The sequence below is a fragment of the Salvelinus fontinalis genome, chromosome 5 (genome assembly GCF_029448725.1).
Source record: "Salvelinus fontinalis isolate EN_2023a chromosome 5, ASM2944872v1, whole genome shotgun sequence".
Lineage (NCBI taxonomy): Eukaryota > Metazoa > Chordata > Actinopteri > Salmoniformes > Salmonidae > Salvelinus > Salvelinus fontinalis.
In genome coordinates this window covers 39,691,270-39,713,612 of record NC_074669.1, presented here as the reverse complement: position 1 = coordinate 39,713,612, position 22,343 = coordinate 39,691,270, and the positions used below count along the sequence as shown (strand labels likewise).

The 22,343-nt window shown below is 42.5% G+C and overlaps 2 protein-coding genes across 3 annotated transcripts in view; one reads left to right on the top strand and one right to left on the bottom strand.

The window, feature by feature from the left end:
- LOC129855576 (A disintegrin and metalloproteinase with thrombospondin motifs 10-like) overlaps positions 1–9,634 on the bottom strand; it is a 57,964-nt gene extending 48,330 nt beyond the window's left edge. The window contains exons 1-2 of the mRNA XM_055923385.1: positions 9,424–9,634; positions 5,167–5,544 (exon numbers count right to left, since the gene is read on the bottom strand). Coding sequence (XP_055779360.1) covers positions 5,167–5,272 — 106 coding nt within the window. The 5' untranslated portion in view covers positions 5,273–5,544; positions 9,424–9,634. The remainder of the gene's footprint in view (positions 1–5,166; positions 5,545–9,423) is intronic.
- A 4,082-nt stretch (positions 9,635–13,716) lies between these two features.
- Positions 13,717–21,777, top strand: LOC129855574 (tyrosine-protein kinase ZAP-70-like). Of its 2 annotated transcripts, XM_055923380.1 has the most exons (14): positions 13,717–13,817; positions 13,927–14,003; positions 17,605–18,090; positions 18,234–18,394; positions 18,484–18,622; positions 18,734–18,815; positions 18,926–18,948; positions 19,081–19,120; positions 19,236–19,446; positions 19,694–19,900; positions 20,101–20,293; positions 20,423–20,563; positions 20,959–21,071; positions 21,196–21,777. In XM_055923380.1, exons 3-14 carry the CDS (start codon positions 17,686–17,688, stop codon positions 21,311–21,313), a joined length of 1,833 nt encoding a protein of 610 aa, XP_055779355.1. In that variant the 5' UTR covers positions 13,717–13,817; positions 13,927–14,003; positions 17,605–17,685; the 3' UTR covers positions 21,314–21,777. The 2 variants fall into 2 exon arrangements, with proteins under 2 accessions (XP_055779355.1, XP_055779356.1); XM_055923381.1 differs by lacking the exons at positions 13,717–13,817; positions 13,927–14,003 and adding an exon at positions 17,396–17,474.
- Positions 21,778–22,343: the final 566 nt, after the last annotated feature.

Genomic DNA, 22,343 nt, shown 5'->3' with positions numbered 1-22,343 from the left:
TACACAGAAGTATATTTTTTCAAACGTGAATATTTAGTCAAAAGAAATTCATGTTAGCAGGCAATATTAACTAAGGGAATTGTGTCACTTCTCTTGCGTTCAGTGCAAGCAGAGTCAGGGTATATGCAGCAGTTTGGGCCCCCTGGTTCGTTGCGAACTGTGTGAAGACCGTAATTAATTTGCCAGAATTTTACATAATTATGACATAACATTGAAGGTTGTGCAATGTAACATTGCCACCTGTTCGAGAAAATACGGAACGGTTCCGTATTTCACTGAAAGAATAAACGTTTTGTTTTCGAAATGATAGTTTCCGGATTTGACCATATTTATGACCAAAGACTCGTATTTCTGTGTTTATTATATTATAATTAAGTCTATGATTTGATACTTGATAGAACAGTCTGGCTGAGCGGTGGTAGGCTCGTAAGCATTCATTCAAACAGCCCTTTACTGTGTTTTGCCAGCAGCTCTTAGCAATTCTAGAAGCACAGTGCTGTTTATGACTTCAAGCCTACCAACTCCTGAGATTAGGCTGGCAATACTAAAGTGCCTATAAGAACATCCAATAGTCAAAGGTATATGAAAAACAAATGGTATAGAGAGAAATAGTCGACACGTCATAATTCCTATAATAACTACAACCTAAAACTTCCTAACTGGGAATATTGAAGAACTGGGTATTTTGAACCAGCTTTCATATGTTCTCATGTTCTGAGCAAGGAACTTAAACGTTAGCTTTTGTACATGGCACATATTGCACTTTTACTTTCTTCTCCAACACTGTGTTTTTGCATTATTTAAACCAAACTGAACATGTTTCATTATTTATTTGAGGCTAAATAGATTTTATTTATGTATTATATTAAGTTAAAATAAAAGTGTTCATTGTTCATTCAGTATTATTGTAATTGTCATTATTACAAATACACTGCTCAAAAAAATAAAGGGAACACTTAAACAACACAATGTAAGTCCAAGTCAATCACACTTCTGTGAAATCAAACTGTCCACTTAGGAAGCAACACTGATTGACAATAAATTTCACATGCTGTTGTGCAAATGGAATAGACAACAGGTGGAAATTATAGGCAATTAGCAAGACACCCCCAAAAAAGGAGTGGTTCTGCAGGTGGTGACCACAGACCACTTCTCAGTTCCTAAGCTTCCTGGGTGATGTTTTGGTCACTTTTGAATGCTGGCGGTGCTTTCACTCTAGTGGTAGCATGAGACGGAGTCTACAACCCACACAAGTGGCTTAGGTAGTGCAGCTCATCCAGGATGGCACATCAATGCGGGCTGTGGCAAGAAGGCTTGCTGTGTCTGTCAGCGTAGTGTCCAGAGGATGGAGGCGCTACCAGGAGACAGGCCAGTACATCAGGAGACGTGGAGGAGGCCGTAGGAGGGCAACAACCCAGCAGCAGGACCGCTACCTCCGCCTTTGTGCAAGGAGGAGCAGGAGGAGCACTGCCAGAGCCCTGAAAAATGACCTCCAGCAGGCCACAAATGTGCATGTGTCTGCTCAAACGGTCAGAAACAGACTCCATGAGGGTGGTATGAGGGCCCGACGTCCACAGGTGGGGGTTGCGCTTACAGCCCAACACCGTGCAGGACGTTTGGCATTTGCCAGAGAACACCAAGATTGGCAAATTCGCCACTGGCGCCCTGTGTTCTTCACAGATGAAAGCAGGTTCACACTGAGCACATGTGACAGACGTGACAGAGTCTGGAGACGCCGTGGAGAACGTTCTGCTGCCTGCAACATCCTCCAGCATGACTGGTTTGGCGGTGGGTCAGTCATGGTGTGGGGTAGCATTTCTTTGGGGGGCCGCACAGCCCTCTATGTGCTCGCCAGAGGTAGCCTGACTGCCATTAGGTACCGAGATGAGATCCTCAGACCCCTTGTGAGACCATATGCTGGTGCGGTTGGCCCTGGGTTCCTCCTAATGCAAGACAATGCTAGACCTCATGTGGCTGGAGTGTGTCAGCAGTTCCTGCAAGAGGAAGGTATTGATGCTATGGACTGGCCCGGCCGTTCCCCAGACCTGAATCCAATTGAGCACATCTGGGACATCATGTCTCGCTCCATCCACCAATGCCACGTTGCACCACAGACTGTCCAGGAGTTGGTGGATGCTTTAGTCCAGGTCTGGGAAGAGATCCCTCAGGAGACCATCCACCACCTCATCAGGAGCATGCCCAGGCGTTGTAGGGAGGTCATACAGGCACGTGGAGGCCACATACACTACTGAGCCTCATTTTGACTTGTTTTAAGGACATTACATCAAAGTTGGATCAGCCTGTAGTGTGGTTTTCCACTTTCATTTTAAGTGTGACTCCAAATCCAGACCTCCGTGTGTTGATAAATTTGATTTCCATTGATAATTTTTGTGTGATTTTGTTGTCAGCAAATTCAACTATGTAAAGAAAAAAGTATTTAATAAGAATATTTCATTCATTCAGATCTAGGATGTGTTATTTTAGTGTTTCCTTTATTTTTTTGAGCAGTGTATATATATATATACAAAAATTGGCCGATTAATGGGTCTAGGCTTTTTTTGGTCCTCCAATAATTGGTATCGGTATCGGTGTTGAAAAATCATAATCGGTCGACCTCTAATCTACACACAATACCCCATAATGACAAAGTGAAAACAGGTTTTTAGACATTTTAGCAAATGCATTAAAAATAAGAAACGAAAATACCTTATTTACATAAGTATTCAGACCTTTTGCTATGAGACTCAAAATTGAGCTCAGTTGCATCCTGTTTCCAATGATCATCCATGAGAAGTTTCTACAACTTGATTGGAGTCTACCTGTGGTAAATTAAATTGATTGGACATGATTTGGAAAGGCACACACCTATCTATATTAGGTCCCACAGTTGACAGTGCATGTCAGAGCAAAAATCAAGCCTTGAGGTCGAAGTAATTGTCCGTAGGTCTTCGACAAAGGATTGTGTCGAGGCACAGATCTGGGGAAGGGTACCAAAAAACTGTTGGCAGCATTGAATGTCCCCAAGAACACAGTGGCCTCCATCATCAAGAGTCTTCCTAGAGCTGGCCCGCCCAGCCAAACTGAGCAATCTGTTTAAGGGCTATTTTACCAAGGAGAGTGATGGATTGCTGCATCAGATGACCTGGCATCCACAATCACCCGACCTCAACCCAACTGAGATGGTTTGGGATTAGTTGGACCGCAGAGTGAAGGAAAAGCAGCCAACAAGTGCTAAGCATATGTGGGAACTCATTCAAGACTGTTGGAAAAGCATTCCAGGTGAAGCTGGTTGAGAGAATGCCAAGAGTGTGCAAAGCTGTCATCAAGGCAAAGGGTGGCTACTTTGAAGAATCTAAAATCTAAAATATATTTTGATGTGTTTAACACTTTTTGGGTTACTACATGATTCCATGTTTTATTTCATCGTTTTGATGTCTTCACTATTATTCAACAATGTAGAAAATAGTAAAAATAAATAAAAACCCTTAAATGAGTAGGTGTGTCCAAACTTTGACTGGTACTGTATACATTTCATAAAATGCTTTAATAACACTGAACTAAATGACTTAATGCCACTACCATGATGGCTTACCTCATTATTCACTTATTTCAAGGGAATAGGGAGAGAATATTTTTTTCTAAAATAAAACAATTCTCCAACTACGCCATGTCTGCATATTTGTCCTCTCTTTCTTTTAAATAAACACAAAGACACTAGCCAAATATACTCTGCAGCTTGTCTAGAATTGCAGCAGCAAATATAGGCAGATTTCATGCCCTCAGCAAATTTCCCATTTTCTAATTCTGTTTTTGTTGAAGGTTTTAATCTAGAATGACTTAAAGGGGTTACCATTCTGTGAGATAACAACTTACACTTGGCCAGGAGTCAATATCCATTTTTGGAGACATGACTAGCGTGGAGGAATCTAACAGTGGCGCTGTAATGTATAAGGCCAGACGTACTGCAATTGAATTTCAAACCATTAACAAATTTAGCTATGACCTACTTGTTGCATTTTCCAGTGAATACTTGTGATAAATGCTAACTAATAAAAAAAAATATTACCATCAATCATCAATGGAGCTGGTTTCATTTTTGGGTTAGAAAAGTGTCCTTCTGGCCTCCCGAGTGGCGCAGCGGTCTAAGGCACTGCATCGCAGTGCTTGAGGCGTCACTACAGACCCAGGTTCGATCCCGGGCTGTGTCACAACCGTCCGTGACCGGGTGTCCCATAGAGCGGCACACAATTGGCCTAGTGTCGTGAGGGTTTGGCCGGGGGGGGCTTTACTTGGCTCATTGCACTCTAGCGACTCCTCGTGGCGGGCCGGGCGCCTGCAGGCTGACTGCGCTCGTCAGTTGAACGGTGTTTCCTCTGACACATTGGTGCAGCTGGCTTCCGGGTTAAGCTGTCAGGTGTTAAGAAGCGTGGTTTGGTGGGTCATGTTTCGGGGGACACATGATTTGACCTTTGCCTCTCCTGAGCCCTTTGGGGAGTTGCAGTGATGAAACAAGATCGTAATTGGATCGCAATTGTATATCACAAAATTGGGGAGAAAAAGGGAATAAATACAACAACAAAAATTATACAAAAAAAAGTGTCCTTCTAGAGCTTAGTTTAAACAGAGAACCTAAATGAATGGGCCTGTGTGGTTTTTAAGGAAGCAGTGTGGCAGACAATTGGAAACATGACGTACATGGTGCAGAGGTTAAGCATAGGAAATACACAATCAGTGCCTTGTTCTGCATGACAAGCCATGGACACTCTGGGTATTTACGTCCGAGCCTAAATGGGATTTGTCTGGCTGAGGAGTGGTGGGGTTAGGGTTAGGGAGTTGGCGCATGGCTCTCTGTCTCTGAAGTTGATTTGTGAGAGCAGGGTTCAAGTTTAGCAGGGCCACTGCCCTGGTGTGTGGGTCAGGTTAGAAGGTGCCCTCCCCACTGTATGGAACAGCTCATTGAATTGGTCCTTTACCTGTTTGAGTGAGGCACCAGAACTGGAAATGTTGAAGCACTTTCACAGTTCAGGATAGGGAATAATACAAGATGATAGTAATAATAACATACTGCAATCATACTGTATATTCAGGATAAACATTTACACATTTAAACATGTCCATTTATGTCAAACAGAATAGAAGAAAGTAGTCGACCCGATCTCTGCTCACCTTGTGACTGGGTGAACTTTTCAGCAGTCTGACTTTCTGCGACCTCTGTGGCAACCATGACGATGATGACAACAATGCAGGCCAAGGTCCTCCATAGTATTTCCATGGTTACTACAGCAAGCTTCAGTGCGGTTCCCAGGCCTCTGTCCCAACATGTCTTCTGCCCTCTGATGCCCCTCGCTCACCAATGGGACGCAGTGCACTCAAGGGCCATGGCAGCAGGATAGACCTCTAGAGACTGGACTGGAGAGCTCGGACACACAGCCTCTCTGCTTCTGTCTCTCTGGTAGAACCACGGTCAGGAGAAGATTCTGATAGAGAGACTGTCTCTGAGTACAGCAGCAGCAACAGCGGACTCTATAATGTACTGTGGCCTCTCTGTGGAAGAGAAACAGGTTAGTGTGAGGGGAGAGTGGGGAGGGAGAGAGAGAGAGCATGAGATCCACCTGACCCTAATGGTCCCCCTCTGACAACACACATATATCTAGTCTGTAGTCAGTGCCTCATAAACAGCCATCTCCCACTGCGTCTTCAGCTAATCAATAATTTCTCCTGTCACAGGAAAACTGTGGCTGACAATCTGACGACTAGGGTTTGCAAGTCTTGACCTGGGGGCCACTGTGTCCATTTTTGTGGTCTGAAATGAGTTAAAGCAGAAAGGAAGACATTGATCTTTTAAAACGCTGTGCTTAGGCTGAGCAGGGTTGGAAGTGGGTGCTATGTCAGTGGCTGTGGCTGTGGATGAAAATGACCCAATTTGAGAGAAGCAGCAGGTTTCTTCCACACTCACTCTGGGCCTAATGTGGCCTGGCCCCATTACACGATAGAGGCAGACACACAGCGAGAATAGGCCATTAGCCATAGATCAGGCTTTTGTTGGGAGATCAAAATGGCCTTTGAAAAAGCAACATTGGTTATTATTACATTAAAACACTGAAGATTTCCTTTTCGCCATTGCACTTTGAAGTGTACAGAGGAGTTAAAAGCCTGGATGAAGAGGAGTCCTATTTACAGTAACATTGTGACTTTTGTTCCTAAGCCTTTTTGGCAATGTCATTGAGAGGCCCAAACCCAATCTTTGATACCGTTCCCTGCCACACTGCCCACCTCCCTTCCTCCATTCCCCCTCTATCGCTCTCTCAGTGTGTCTGAGTAAAGAACAGAGAGCAGACACACTGGCTCAGATGGGATGGCTGGCGGCAAACCAACTGTAGGCAAAGGTAATCGGAAGCAGATGGGAAATTATTTGGTGACGAGCGTGAGGGAACAAGTTGCTTGCCTCCTGACAAAAAAATTACTAACAGGGAATTCAAAGCTCAAGGGGCTGAAAGAGAGATGGGAGAGAGTGTGCTGTTCAGTCCAGCTGGGAGAGCCATTCTTGAATACCAACACACTGGTTATGAATACGTGTAGGTGTGTGTTTGTATTTGTATGTGTAGGTGTGTATTTGTATTTGTGTGTGTGTGTATGTGTGTTTGGTTTTACTATCCTTGCTGGGACCAGAAGCCCTCACAAGGATAGTAAAACAAGGAAAGCTATTTTAGGGTTAGGTGTTAGGGTTAGGAGTTAGGGGTTAGGGGTTAGGAGTTAGGGGTTAGGTTAATGGTTAGGGAAAATATGATTTTGAATGAAAATGAATTATTTGATCCCCACAAGGCTAGTAAAAAAAAGTGTGTGTGTGTGAGAGAGAGGAGGGGGTTAGCCGACACAGAGAAGTAGGTGGGATAGATAGATGTAAGCTTAATGTGCCTCTGGTTCCCTGAGTCCCAGTGCAGCAGTGCAGCAGTTCATGGTATAATACAGTCCTAAAACACTAAGGGGGCTTTGTGTTCCAACTTAAATGTGGAGCAACTGTAAACCCCTCTCCTCTCTCCATCTCCACAGCCCTCCCTTGCTCCCTCTCTTCGCCCCTTCCGACCCCTCCCTCCAGGCTTTTTTCACTAATTTCCTGCTTGGCCAAACGCTCTTTTATTTTCATTACTTCTTGTTGGAGTCTAATTCTATTGTGGGGTTATTACACTTGCAGCAATATATCAAATGTGTCCATTAAAACTATTTCTCATCTTGTTTACTTATTAATCGGAACCCCTATGATTGCCTTTGTGTTTTAAAACAAGGCTACTTAAAAGCTTTACTGACTGTCTTCAAGTTCTCGCTACACTAATTAAATCCTTGCTCAGTTAGGAAACATAACAACAATTTGGTTGAATGGGGATTTTCACAATCTCTTTGAAAGTGATTTTGTCATTTGTCTTTGGGGGTCTGTTTTGCAACAGTTTTCCTTTCAGAAAGATAATATTGATGTGTTAAGCTTTTCAACATATCTACTGCATTGGAAAAGGCAGTGACAAGTATGTTTTTGCAGACTATCTATAGTGATGCTGCCAGGAAGCGTCCAGACAGAATTTAAAATACTAAACAAACCCATATGACACGCTCAATGTAAAGGCTCTCAGTCTCTCTAAGAATCGCAGATGCTAAGTGTCCCCTGCTCAGCTCCTAACACCACCCTCACTGTGCTCCTCTGAAGAAACCACTATGATTGTCCACTCCCCCCCTCTCTCCTTTCTGATGTCAGACTGACTCATCACTCCCTCATAGTATGTAATTTCTGAGTTATATTCAAGTAGGGGAGAGTGTGGCCTCGCCTCTTCACTATACTGTAAACACATCAACACTAAGTGAAAACTGGGAGCTCATGCAACACATAGCCTAGATACTTGTATCACCCTGACAGCAGTCATTCCCTCAGAAGTGGCTTCGAAAAGCAAGCTCAATTCACATGACTCCTCCATGTTAAGCCTTCCACAACAAACAACAGATGAGGTGATACAAATAATAGGGAGAATAAAGTAAGGGATCTGAGTCTAAACACTAGTGGCATTCCTCCTTCAATCCCCCCCCCCCCCCAAAAAAAAAAACTATCTGGAGATGAAAAGTGTGAACATAAACAATTTGGCTTGTCAGACAGCCAAGGATGCGCACTCTGAAAATGAGCCGTAGTCTAAGACAATATTTTCTGAGAGCTGGCTTCAGGTGAGCTGAGTCAGTCAGCAACTCTAGACCGTACAGAAGAGAGGCAGTTTAAGCATTGAGTTCTTGAGTTTCATATTTCTCATGCTACATACTCACAGACAAAGACAGACTACAGATTTGTCCATTCTCCTCAGTCAGTTGAGAGAGACCTAGGAACCTCACATGCAGCTCAAACACTGGGCAGCCCTACCATGGTGAAGCTACTGGATGTGAAAGGCATTCACAATATGACCAAAACATCGATACGTTTTGTGACACAAATCCTTTCCATACATTTTTTTATTTAACCAAGCAACACCATCATTGGATTTTGTTACAAAAGATGCCACAAGCCTAATGTCAGCACTAGTTCACTTCTGGGTCAGTCTCATAAATCTGATCATTGGCTGAGGAAGAAGAGCACTATGGGGGGGGGGGGGGGGGGTATCTGTATGGACTGCTTGTACCAGATATACAACTCTATGTTCAATGTTCAATGAATCACTATGCAACTCCTTCAAGGTACTTGATTTGTGTTTTTTTTGTAAAATATTTGTTTGAGGTGTGTGTGTGCATGTGTATGAGAGAGAGACAGAGAGAGTGACAGACAGACAGATATCACCCAAACACACAAATATTCATCAAAGACTTTTAAACAGTGCAGTAGTTCACTGATGTCTTGAAGAATCCACTTCTGCCTATTCTTTCTCCAACTCTTGCAGGAGCATTGCTTGCTCCCTCGCCCGTCAGAAACCCTCATAAGACTATGGGCATGTGCCATTTGACACTACATGCTACTGCTCCCAGGCATCAGACCAGCACCATCTCTCATCGCCCACAACCTATGGGTTCAGCTTTTCAAATAACAGTATCCATTTCACTCAACTATATGGGGAAAGTGTTTTGGATCCATGACAGTTTCTTCATTAAACTCAACGCAATTAAACAAAGAAATGACAACGACAATGGTGTTAATATACAATTCAAAATATTCTACTTTACTGAGAAATCAACCCGATCACAAAATATCATGGTCTGACTCTACCTGATAATTCCATGGTCATTTTCGAGTTGTGAAAAATTACTTTAAATAGCTGTAAAATCGATATGGAAGACTTCTAAAGAAGTCGTCAAGCATTTTTGCGGAATGGACTGTGCTCTCATAATTCAGCCTACAGAGAAGTGCACAATAGGTTAACGAAAGATGCGTTTAAAATAAGTTTAAAAATGAGAGTCCAGTACCTTTTTCATATCCCTGTCCAGGTTCACTATGGTTGCCTCTCAGGGTTTACGATGTCTTTCTCCTGTTCTCCTTTAAGACGTGTCAGTTGCCTTGAAAAGTTATGTCTGTATTGAGCCGAGGATCGTAGATGAGTGGACCTCTCCTGCTCCCAGGGTCCCACTGCCAAAGCGACGCGGTGGATGCCTGCTCGTTCGCTCGCTCTCACTTCTGCGTACTAGACCAGGAAGTGAAAATGGTAATGGTAGCGTCTATACGCACGGAGGAGCTACACCAAAGGTTTTTGGCTACAGAAAACAGAGGGGGCCCAATGTGATGTTTATAACACAACTACAACCAAACTTATGCAACAACATATAAAGACATACATTTTGTTCCAATGGACGTTTACAATATGATATTTCGATGAAAAAGTTCAGCTATACATCATGCTTGCAAGAAAAGCGACTTCCATAATAACCTGGTTTAAGAGACGGGAGAGAGGCTGGTTCTCATGGGAATTTTAATAAAATTAAACGTTTTATCAAAGACAACGCTATTTTTGATAAGCCAAATTCATTTTGTGAAAAACATTCTATAATATGTAGGATTTCCTACTTTCAGATTTTTCGAACTCACTTCTTCGTTTTCACTGGTGCAGTTTGCTATAGAACATTCACAGATTAAACACTGCAGAAACTCCGATTAGCTAAAAAGGATATGTTTTAATCGGAGTACTCATCAACTACGACTTTACCCAAAATAGGCCTATGGCATTTACATGACTAATGCAGGCATACCCAGAATGAGGTTGCACTGTCAGGTCTGGTGTGGAGACGTTGCTGTAGTAGGTTCTATTTGACCTAGTAGTACCAGTGGGTTATTATGATGACAGTGTAGTTACCTGAATAGTTAAAGTAGAAGTTCACTTTATTTTAACCAAATCTCTATTTTCAATGTACATTTATCTGCAATGTATATTTGATCTGCAATGTAATGCAAAATATGAAAAATATCTGAATTGTAAATGTATCCGCAATGTAAATTTATCTGCAATGTTTTATTCCATTTCGCTGCACAGCTGGTAGGGGAAAACATTTGATTTGCACAGAGTGGATCATAGCATTACGGATAAAGTCAGAGTGACACAATTTCATGTGGACAACATCTAAAGACCTGCATCACTAAACTGGTTGCGTTGTAATTTCTAAAAGGAAGTATTTGGGTGTTTTTGGAGCCTTTGTTCATGTTTTTCTGTGCAACTGCAGAACAAGCATGAGGAGTATATCACTGGTAGGGTAAGTTTCTCAAAAACAATTAAGTTCACAAAGATCTAGGCACTTCTATAATAATGCCATTAACATCAAAAATAGAGATTTGGTTCAAATATAGTGAACGTCTCCTTTAATCCAGACCGCCCTCTGTAGTTGATTTTGAGCATGGCCTTCTTCAAACTTTATTTTGTAAAGTATGGTAGGCAATGCATTGGCCCTGTTTTGAAATGTGGCCTCCAACATACAGTGCATTCGGAAAGCATTCAGACCCCTTTACATTTTCCACATTTTCCCTCATCAATCTACACACAATACGACATAATGACAAAGCGAAAACAAGGCAAAAAAACAAAACAGAAATACCTTATTTACATAACTATTCAGACCTTTTGCTATGAGACTCGAAATTGAGCTCAGGTGCATCCTGTTTCCATTGATCATTCTTGAGATGTTTCTACAACTTGAAACATGTGGTAAATTCAATTGACTGGACATGATTTGGAAAGGCACACACCTGTCTATATAAGGTCCCACAGTTGGCAATGCATGTCAGAGCAAAAACCAAGTCATGAGGTCGAAGGAATTTTAAAAATTGTATTTATTTATTTCACCTTTATTTAACCAGGTAGGCCAGTTGAGAACAAGTTCTCATTTACAACTGCTACCTGGTCAAGATAAAGCAAAGCAGTGCGACACAAACAACACAGAGTTGCACATGGGATAAACGAACGTATAGTTAATAACACAATCGAAAAATCTAAATACAGTGTGTGCAAATGTAGTAAGATTAGGAAGTAAGGCAAGAAATAGGCCATAGTGGCGAAATAATTACAATTTAGCAATTAAACAATGGAGTGATGGATAGGGCAGAAGATGAATGTGCAAGTAGAGATACTGGGGTGCAAAAGAGCAAAACAATAAATAACAATATGGGGATGAGGTAGTTGGGTGGGCTATTTACAGATGGGCTGTGTACAGATAAGCTGCTCTGACAGCTGATGCTTAAAGTTAGTGAGAGAGATATAAGACTCCAGCTTCAGTGATTTTTGCCATTTGTTCCAGTCATTGGCAGCAGAGAACTGGAAGGAAAGGCGGCCAAAGGGGAGTTGGCTTTGGGGATGACCAGTGAAATATACCTGCTATGGGTGGGTGCTGCTATGGTGACCAGTGAGCTGAGATTAGGCGGGGCTTTACCTAGCAAAGACTTATAGATGACCTGGAGCCAGTGGGTTTGGCAACGAATATGTAAGTGAGGGCCAGCCAACGAGAGCATACAGGTCGCAGTGGTGGGTAATATATGGGGCTTTGGTGACAAAACGGATGGCACTGTGATAGACTGCATTGAATTTGCTGAGTAGAGTGTTGGAGGCTATTTTGTAAATTACATCGCCGAAGTCAAGGATCGGTAGGATGGTCAGTTATACGAGGGTATGTTTGGCAGCATGAGTGAAGGATGCTTTGTTGTGGAATAGGAAGCCGATTCTAGATTTAATTTTGGATTGGAGATGCTTAATGTGAGTCTGGAAGGAGAGTTTACAGTCTAACCAGACACCTATGTATTTGTAGTTGTCCACATATTCTAGGTCAGAACCGTCCAGAGTAGTGATGCTAGACGGGCGGGTGCAGGCAGCGATCGGTTGAAGAGCATGCATTTAGTTTGACTTGCATTTAAGAGCAGTTGGAGGCCACGGAAGGAGTGTTGTATGGCATTGAAGCTCGTCTGGAGGTTTGTTAACACAGTGTCCAAAGAAGGGCCAGAAGTATACAGAATGATGTCATCTGCGTAGAGGTGGATCAGAGAATCACCAGCAGCAGAGCGCCAAGAGCTCCAAGAAAGGATTGTGTCGGGGCACAGATCTGGGGAAGGGTAGCAAAACATTTCGGCTGCATTGAAGATCCCCAAGAACACAGTGGCCTCCATCATTCTTAAATGGAAGAAGTTTGGAACCACGAAGACTCTTCCTGGAGCTGGCCGCCCGGCCAAACTGAGCAATCCTGGGCAGTGTGCCGGGAGGTGACCAGGAACCCGATGGTCACTCTGACAGAGCACCAAAGTTCCTCTGTGGAAATGGGAGAACCTTCCAGATGGACAACCATCTCTGCAGCACTCCATCAATCAGGCCTTTATGGTAGAGTGGCCAGAAGGAAGCCACTCCTCAGTAAAAGGCACATGACAGCCCGGTTGGATTTTGCCAAAAGGCACCTAAAGGACTCTCAGACCATGAGAAACAAGATTCTGTGGTCTGATGAAACCAAGATTGAACTCTTTGGCCTGAATGCCAAGCATCACGTCTGGAGGAAACCTGGCACCAGCCCTACGGTGAAGAACGGTGGTGGCAGCATCATGTTGTGGGGATGTTTTTCAGCAGCAGGGACTGGAAGACTAGTCAGGATCGATGGAAAGAGGAACTGCGCAAAGTACAGAGAGATCCTTGATGAAAACCTGCTCAGGACCTCAGACTGGGGTGAATGTTCACCTTCCAACAGGACAACGACACTATGCACACACCCAAGACAATGCAGGAGTGGCTTCGGGACAAGTCTCTGAATGTCCTTGAGTGGCCCAGCCAGAGCCCATACTTGAACCCGATCGACAATCTCTGGAGAGACCTGAAAATAGCTGTGCAGTGACGCTCCCCATCCAACCTGACAGAGCTGGAGAGGATCTGCAGAGAAGAATGGGAGAAACTCCCAAAATACAGATGTTTCAAGCTGGTAGCGTCATACCCAAGAGGACTCAAGGCTGTAATCGCTGCCAAAGGTGCTTCAACAAAGTACTGAGTAAAGGGTCTGAATACTTATGTAAATGTGATATTTCACTTTTTTTTTAATATAAATTAGAAAAAATGTCTAAACCAATTTTTGCTTCATCATTATGGGGTATTGCGTGTAGATTGATGAGGGAAAAAACAAATTAATCAATTTTAGAATAAGGCTGTAACGTTAACAAAATGTGTAAAAAGTCAAGGGGTCTGAATACTTTCCGAATGCACTGTATTTGAATGTTCCATCTAACCATTAAAACCTCCGTCATAGCCTCACTGCTGGAAGGTCGTGGTGGCAGGCTACAGGTGGAGACAGAAGATTGGGGCTGCTGTTTCAGATGGCTGTATAGAGAACTGCTGTCACTTCATGTAGCTGAGGTAAGGATGTAGGTTAGTTTCTCTTTGAAGATTCCTGGACTGTATCGATCAACCGACATAGTTTTCCTGCACCCTCACATTATCACTGATGCCTCTGCTCTGTCACCAGACTCAGCTACTCTCTCTCTGAGGCCAACCTGTCTAGCTCTGACTTCTCTTCCCTTGGTTCCAGTGAAATAGTTTATGGTGAGTGCATCTTAAGTCAGTCCTGTGTTTTTTATATACTTATTTGCAATAGAGTAAATAGGATTATATTTTTATATTTATATAACAAGGCTTTTGTCTTTCGGAGATGGAAAAAATCTAAAGTTGAAATGCTGTTACTTTAATCTACTTTGAAGTATACTAATACAATATTTTAGACTGAATTTATATCAATGATATATATAAAAGACTGTTCTGGAAATGTCTGTTCCCTTGTAACCAGTGCCTTGAACACATTTAAGTGTTAATACGTTTCTATTAGCAGAGTTTATGCTGTAACAAATGCTAAATGTGTTCACCACAGTGTGGCAAAGACATTCTAGCTGTGGCTTCAAAAGTAGAGATTATATTTATAAATAGTTGTTTTCATTGTGTATATGAATAGAAAGCCAAAAGGGGGTACGGTTTTCAAGTGGACACACCCAAGGGTTCTATGTGTGTTGTTTATTGCTTGTAACTTTCTATTTTATTTTGAGACTTGTTGGCACATGTAATCAGATAATTATTACAAAATAGATTACCAATACTGTGCTTTGTATGAAAATAAGGTGCTGTCTTTTTATATTATTTTTAAGAGACTCATTCTCGTCTAGATGACAGACCAACCTTCTGTGAGGTTTACGGACCTACTGTAATCCAGTTGAACCAATGGAATATCTAGAAAATACAACATGATTTGCCTGTTGAGATAGGTCCCTGGCTTAAACATGACTGGCTAAACTAGTGTCCTGAGGATCTGAGGACTTCTGGGCCCGTGTGTAGCTCAACTCTTTACAGAGATGCCACAACCCAGATCACTGAGACTGATGCGTTGTCGTTCCAGGGAAAGAGTTAGGGTTTACAAATACTTAATTATACTCTTAGGTTTGGTCTTAAGCTCGACTGGCTAAATATAGTTGGATGCGGGGCCACTGTCAGAAACCCAACAAGGCAACAGTAAGCACTTTGCAGGTTGCATGTTCATAAAACAAAAGCAGGAAACAAAATTCAAAAAGCTTTATTTGAAATCGACAATAATCTTCTACGTAGGCCCATAGGAAAAATATGCGCATTGGAGTCTCTTCGATTTTCCATTGACGTAATTAATTCATAAGGTAGCAGTCTGGCCCACTGACTTCATTTGTAAATTAACCTCTTACTAGAGACCTCCCATCATTTTAATGTAGACCTACGCTTGATGTTTGTAGGCCTATTTGTGTGGTTGTTTCTACAAAACACTGTAGGCGTTATTAAGCATCATGGTGTGGTTTATCTGTTCTAGAGGCCTAGAATTATAACAACATAAAGAATTGCTGCATTGAACACTTGTATATATTTGGACATGTTTTGATAAGCCTAACTTATTAGATGTTCGCCTGATTTAAAAAATGTTGTAGCCAAAGTAATGTAATGATTTAGGAATGTTTATGTTAGCGTAACTTACAAAACCGATACCCCTCCTGATATATAAAGTGTTTTGAATGATCATTTGAATCCAATTCAAAGACAAATAATAACCCACACTTTGTTTTATCTTACTATGATTATATTAAATACAAGGCAAATATGCATTATTATTGTTACAGTTCATGGCCATGAGCCAATGAACTAATTTAGCAACCCTGAGTCAACTGTTAATAGTTGATGAATGTCATGTCTTATAGCCAAACCAAAGACCCTCCATGCTATCCTCAGTGGATAGGGCATTCCATCTGTAGAGCTCACAGCCACTTGTACCTGCATTGGAAAAGCTGTGAGTCAGAACACAGGAGGGTTGCTATCTCCCCACTCTTTAAAGCTACAGCCTTCAGCCTGCCGAGGCTGGAACTGTATGCCCTGTACTGGCTCAGCTGTTAACCACAACCAACCTCCAGGCAAAGCACAGTATGAGAATACATGGCCTTCCATTGGAGAGTATAGACCTACAGCTGTTTTCGATGTGGTCCTAATGTCTGTTCTGAGGTGGAAGGAAAGCAAGATGAGGGAAGAGAATTGGGGTGTTCAAAAGCAAACAGCGTATTTATGCTCCAATTATTAAGTAGTGGTGAGACCTTTATGGTTTTGTCTGTGTTCACTCATAAATTCACGAAACTAGAAAATAAAATGTGGACATTTCCTAGTCAACAACTCTCTTGTTGACAATGCATCTTCTTCTCTGACATTGGTTTTGATGCTTAACATCTTTCAATTTTCATGGTAACTGACTTTTATGGTTACTTTCAAGTACTTTATTCTGTCATTCAGGGTTTTAGCTGTTCAATTCAGCTCATATAATACCAGGATAAAAATACAGGAAATAAAACTAAACACTAGTCAGTTCAGTTTGAGCCATTCACAACATGTAAAGACCACTGTCCTTTAACCGTGTGGTGAGGGGGGGGTTTGAAGTTCTCAGGCCATGGTGGAGTCTAAGTGCGTTGTGGCTCATTGCGGCTCTCTGTGGCTCTGTCTGTGTGTCCGCCGTGGATGTGGGCAGTCTGTCACAGGTACGCCCAGGAAACTGTGGTTGAATCACACTACACTTTTAGGCATAGACACAAGCTTCAGGTGATAGTCCTTACAATCTCCCCTTTTGACATACCCCCACCTCAGAGAATCATTTCACCAAGCACAGGACTTCAGATCGCTGAAACAAAAATCAAATTTTGTCCATGAAGAGTTCCCATAAGGAGCTAGTAATAATTGTGTAACATGTAATAAACTTAAGTTTAATTTTGGCAGGTCATTAACTGCAAAGCAAACCAAGGAAACCCCCCTAACCTATGACTCACACCAACAGATTGGAAAGCATGTTAAGCTAAAGCTTTCTTTTTCCAAAATGGGGGTGTCAATTGAAAAGATAAAGGGGAAGTTATATGACGACCGCAAATAGAAAACTACATCAAAGTATCACTATGTTAACTGATTCAATGCCTATCTTTATTTTGTCTACCAAGCTCCTTTTTGTAATTGTGTGTGATATGGTATCATGGTATCCATGTTTTGAAAGTTATCACGATACTCGTCTGTGTATTTCCCATCAACAGGCTTTTCTCGCTTGTTATCAAATAAAGCTAGCTCACAGTAGAACAGACACAAAATGCTGTGATACTAACCTGTAGTCTACACTTGGTTTATTTTACATTTCCTGATAGTCAGTTAAAAGCACAAGTTGGGGGCTTTACATCTGTTTGTTTTTGTATTTTCATTTATCTAAAAATTATATGTTGCCTTAATCTTCATGTAAATTAGTCACTAGTGTGTTGAAAAGCTTTGGAAACAGCAGCACCTGCTCAACGGAAGAGTGAGAAACTAAAGAGAGGTTGGAGAAGGAGGATGGGGGCGGTTGTCAACTTCCTGTTGTGGCTGCGCTTAACACCAGCCTGTGCCGGTGCAGAGAAACACACACTCCCTATCTCAATTACTGCACACTGAACAGCCCAACCACACACATACCTCAGTTACTCATCTGGGTCCATAAGATGGAGGCTCAATGTGAGTTATGATAAAGGCTGAAGACTGTACCTCATCAACAACCTCAATTAGAAAAACACATATACTGTAATTTGAATTTTGTTTTTTAACTAGTGGTCATCCATGATTATTTTCCATTCTCCTTATATAGATCTTCAACCAGGAGCCTCCAGCCATCTCCAACCCTTTTAACTGAGGAGTCTTCCCTCGTACTGCCTGAGGAGACACAGACATGGCGACAGACCCTGCGGCAGAGCTGCCTTTCTTCTACGGCAGTATCAGTCGTTTGGAGGCTGAGGAGCACCTGAAGCTGGCAGGCATGGCCGACGGGCTGTTTCTGCTGCGCCAGTGTTTGCGGAGCCTGGGCGGCTACGTGGTCTCCCTGGTGTGGAACGTGGACTTCCACCACTACTCTGTGGAGAAACAGCTCAACAGCACCTACTGTATTGCAGGTGGAAAGCCCCACTGTGGTCCAGCGGAGCTCTGTGAGTTTTACAGTAAGGATTCAGATGGTCTGGTGTGCACCCTGAGGAAGCCCTGTCTGCGCTCCCCAGACAACCCCATCAGAGCAGGCGTCTTTGATAACCTGAGGGACAACATGCTGAGGGAGTATGTACGACAGACCTGGAACCTGGAGGTGAGGGTTGGCTAAATTACATTTGAGTAATTTCACAGACGCTGTTAACCAGAGCAACTATCACAGGAGAGGCAGCAGGGCCTGAAGTCACATAAACACTGTCTCTGATGTAGTTTCCTGTCTGACTTTGTGTCTGTGTTCAGGGGGAGGCCATGGAGCAGGCTATCATCAGCCAGGCTCCACAGCTGGAGAAGCTGATCGCCACCACCGCCCATGAGAGGATGTCCTGGTACCACAGCAAGATACCTCGCCAGGAAGGGGAGAGGCGGCTCTACTCCGGGGCACAGCCAGATGGAAAGTTCCTGTGAGTCATGAAATGCATTTTAGTCAAACACTACACAAAGGTTCTAAAAACACCCACAACATAGTTTGATTTGGGTTTTTATTAATCAGAGTCAGAGACAGGGAAGAGTCTGGCACCTTTGCCCTTTCTTTGATGTACGGAAAAACGGCCTACCATTACCAGATCCTGCATGACAAATCAGGGAAGTACTCCATGCCAGAGGGAACCAAATTTGACACTGTGTGGCAGGTAGGCTGTTCTCTCTTCTCCAACAAATGAGTCCAAGTTTATTATGTCTGCTACCTAATGTTTAATACAAAGATAATTATCTTTCCCTGCCACTCTCCCTCCCTTCTGCAGCTGGTTGAGTATCTGAAGATGAAACCTGATGGGCTAGTGACAGTTCTGAGGGAACCGTGTGTGAACCGCAACAACACCAAACGTACTTAACCAACATTTTGTTGACAATCATCAAATTCTTCTTATTGTTTCACTAAACTTTGTCCCTCATGCCATTGAATTAATTTTCTTATTTCTCAAATCCATTTTCAGAGACTCCTGTTGTGCCCTCGGGGGTGAGTATCAAGAACATTTTCTAATTTCTCCATGGTAGATACTTTCTTTCCAATGTATTTATTGAGGCATCTGCTCAATGGCTTATTATTATTATTATTATATTACTATTAAATACAGTACATTTCTTTCAGAGGCGGCCCAGAACAAATGGATACACACCGCCACCTGGAGGTAGGTTAATAACATTACAACAGACACACATGGTCTTTCCCCCAAAACCCACACATACACAAATCACTAAGTTTGTCTTTAAGACAATTGTCTGTGGTTTTTCCTTTTCTTACAGTACCTCTGGGGGGCTCCAAGGAAATCAAGACTTCACCCCCCACAGACCGTCAGATGCTGCCCATGGACTGCAGTGAATTTGTCAACCCTTACCATGACCCCAATGACCTGAAGAAGTTCTTCATCAATAGGGAGCAGCTGATGATTGACGAGGTGGAGCTCGGCTCGGGAAACTTTGGCTGTGTCAAGAAAGGAGTCTTCAAGACAAATAAGTGAGAGGGGGGTGACCTGCTTTTTGGATGAATCAAACCAGAACATCAGATCCTGAGTTTAGAACCTATAACGTCAGCCTAGAGCCATTTATAACAATTGATAACTACCTTTTAGGTCAGAGGTTTCTCATTATTTTTACTGACAAAATTAGCTGATCAGGAAAAAATCTGGACCCCAGTTATAGGCTATAATTAGGAAAAACATGGGGCCTTGTTCATAACACCAATAATTCCTGTGTGGTTCCAGGGGCCACACTGATGTGGCCATCAAGGTGCTGAAGAGTGAGAATGAGAAGCTGGTGAAAGATGAGATGATGAGGGAGGCGGAGATCATGCACCAGCTGAGTAACCCTTACATCGTCCGCATGCTGGGGCTCTGCCAGGCTGAGTGCCTGATGCTGGTGATGGAGATGGCTTCTGCTGGGCCACTCAACAAGTTCCTCTTCACCAATAAGTAAGGCCAATTATTTCACACGTGTAGTACAATATATACAGTTTCATAAGGCATGTTATTCTCTTAGTAGTGACATTGATCATAGAGAGTTACGGAAATGCCATTAATGATAGCACTACTAATACTCAAACAATACCATGACATACTGTAATTTCCCAAAAGGTTTATTTGAGTTCCCTTTCTGTCCTTTTACCTCTCAGGGATAAGGTCACAGTGGAGAACATTGTGGGGCTGATGCACCAGGTGTCTATGGGAATGAAGTACCTGGAGGAGAAGAACTTTGTGCACAGAGACCTGGCAGCTCGCAACGTCCTTCTGGTCAACCAACAGTTTGCCAAGATCAGTGACTTTGGTCTGTCCAAGGCTTTGGGTGCTGATGACAACTATTACAAGGTAGGAGTCTCTTGCACATGTCATGTGCTATAATCTTGGTCTGTTTTATATAGTCAAATGCTGCAGTTCTTTATACATTATTCATGTGGTATGGTATGTGTGTGTGTGCGTGCGTGCATGGGTACATAGGCACGCACAGCAGGAAAATGGCCGCTGAAGTGGTATGCTCCAGAATGCATGAACTTCCACAAGTTCTCCAGCAAGAGTGATGTCTGGAGCTTTGGTGTCACCATGTGGGAAGCCTTTTCTTACGGAGGAAAACCATACAAGGTACAATCTGTACAGCACCTGCAAGACATATAACCACAATATAGTTAAATGTTTATACTGTATTATAAACTGGGTGGTTCGAGCCCTGAATGCTGATTGGGTGAAAGCCGTGGTATATCATACCGTATACCACGGCTATGACAAAACGTTTCTTTATACTGGTCTAATTACATTTGTTACCAGTTTATAATAGCAATAAGGCACCTCGGGGGTTTGTGGTATATGACCAATAAAGCACTGCTAAGGGCTGTATCCAGACACTCCGTATTATGTCATGCAGAAGAACAGCCCTTGGCCATATACCTCATCCCCTCGTGCTTTATTGCTTAAGTAACAGCCTCCAACACAGTACTGTCTAGATTAACTTAATCTGGGTCTTCACCAAATATGATCAGAAAATGAAAGGTCCGGAGGTGATCAGTTTCATTGCCAGTGGGAGCCGGATGGAATGTCCGTCTGGATGTCCAGATAGAATGTATGCACTGATGAAGGACTGCTGGACATACAAGTAAGTGAGAAACTAGAGAACCATTCATTTTCACACCACATTTGAAGTAGGCTACTAGGCCACACCGCTGCCCATTTAAAAGTAGATGCATCACATCTAAAGTGTCTGACGTTTCTCTTCTCAGACACGAGGACCGGCCAGGCTTTGTGAAGGTGGAGGAGCGCATGCGAGTCTTTTATTACTCCATATCCAACAAAACTCCACCTGAGGTGACCGCAGACGCTGCTGAGCCTCTCAAGTAGACCAGGGACAACAGACGCTCGGTCCCCCCGCCATACAATGCATTCTTTGAGATAGACAAAGAGCCTCTTATGAATTAGTCTGGGCACTAGCTGACAGCTTCAGCAACAGGCAGCTACAGTAAACAGCTAAACAAGCCTTATGACACAAATGTGAGTTTGTAATTAAAGTCATTCTTGTGAGGATGCTCCTCTTCTGAAAGGTAGCTCAAGACTGCATAACCTGAGGTTTGGAATAGTTTGAAAGAAACGCTTCACAAAGAATTGTGCATTGTAAAATTGCATTTTGAAAGTGTAATGATTCCTTGAGAGTACTTATACTATAGGTCTAGTGTGAATTATATTTAAGTGCTTCAGCTCTGTATACATTCCTTAATATGTCATGATTAAACATTTTCGCAGAATATGGTGTATCTATATCAAGTAATTGGGAAAATAATTTGTGAATGAATTATGAAAAGTAAAAAGGCCAGAAACATCGGCTCAAACGGGCAATCTGCAGTTGCTACAGTACATCCATTTTTGGACTTATAAATGAATGATATGTACCCTTTGATTCTTGAAGAATATATCTTATAAATTAATGATATATGCCCTTTGATTCTTGAAGAATATATCTTGTAAATTCCTCATGAGCTTAGCTCAGCTGTCGTACCCAATCAGAGCCAAAATATAAGCTTGTTTTACTCCAATTTTTGTAAACAAAGTAAATGTAAACAAACACTATATAGCCTCAAAACATGATTAAAACTATACTGAACAACAATATAAATGCAACATACAATAGTTTCAAAGATTTTACTGAGTTGCAGTTCATATAAGGCAATCAGTCAATTGAAATAAATTCATTAAGCCCTAATCTCTGGATTCCACATGACTGGAAACACGATATGCATCTGTTGGTCACAGATACTTTGGGGTGTGGATCAGCAAACCAGTCAGTATCTGGTGTGACCACCTCATGCAGCGCGACACATCTCCTTTGCATAGAGTTGATCAGGCTGTTGATTGTGGACTGTGGAATGTTGTTCCA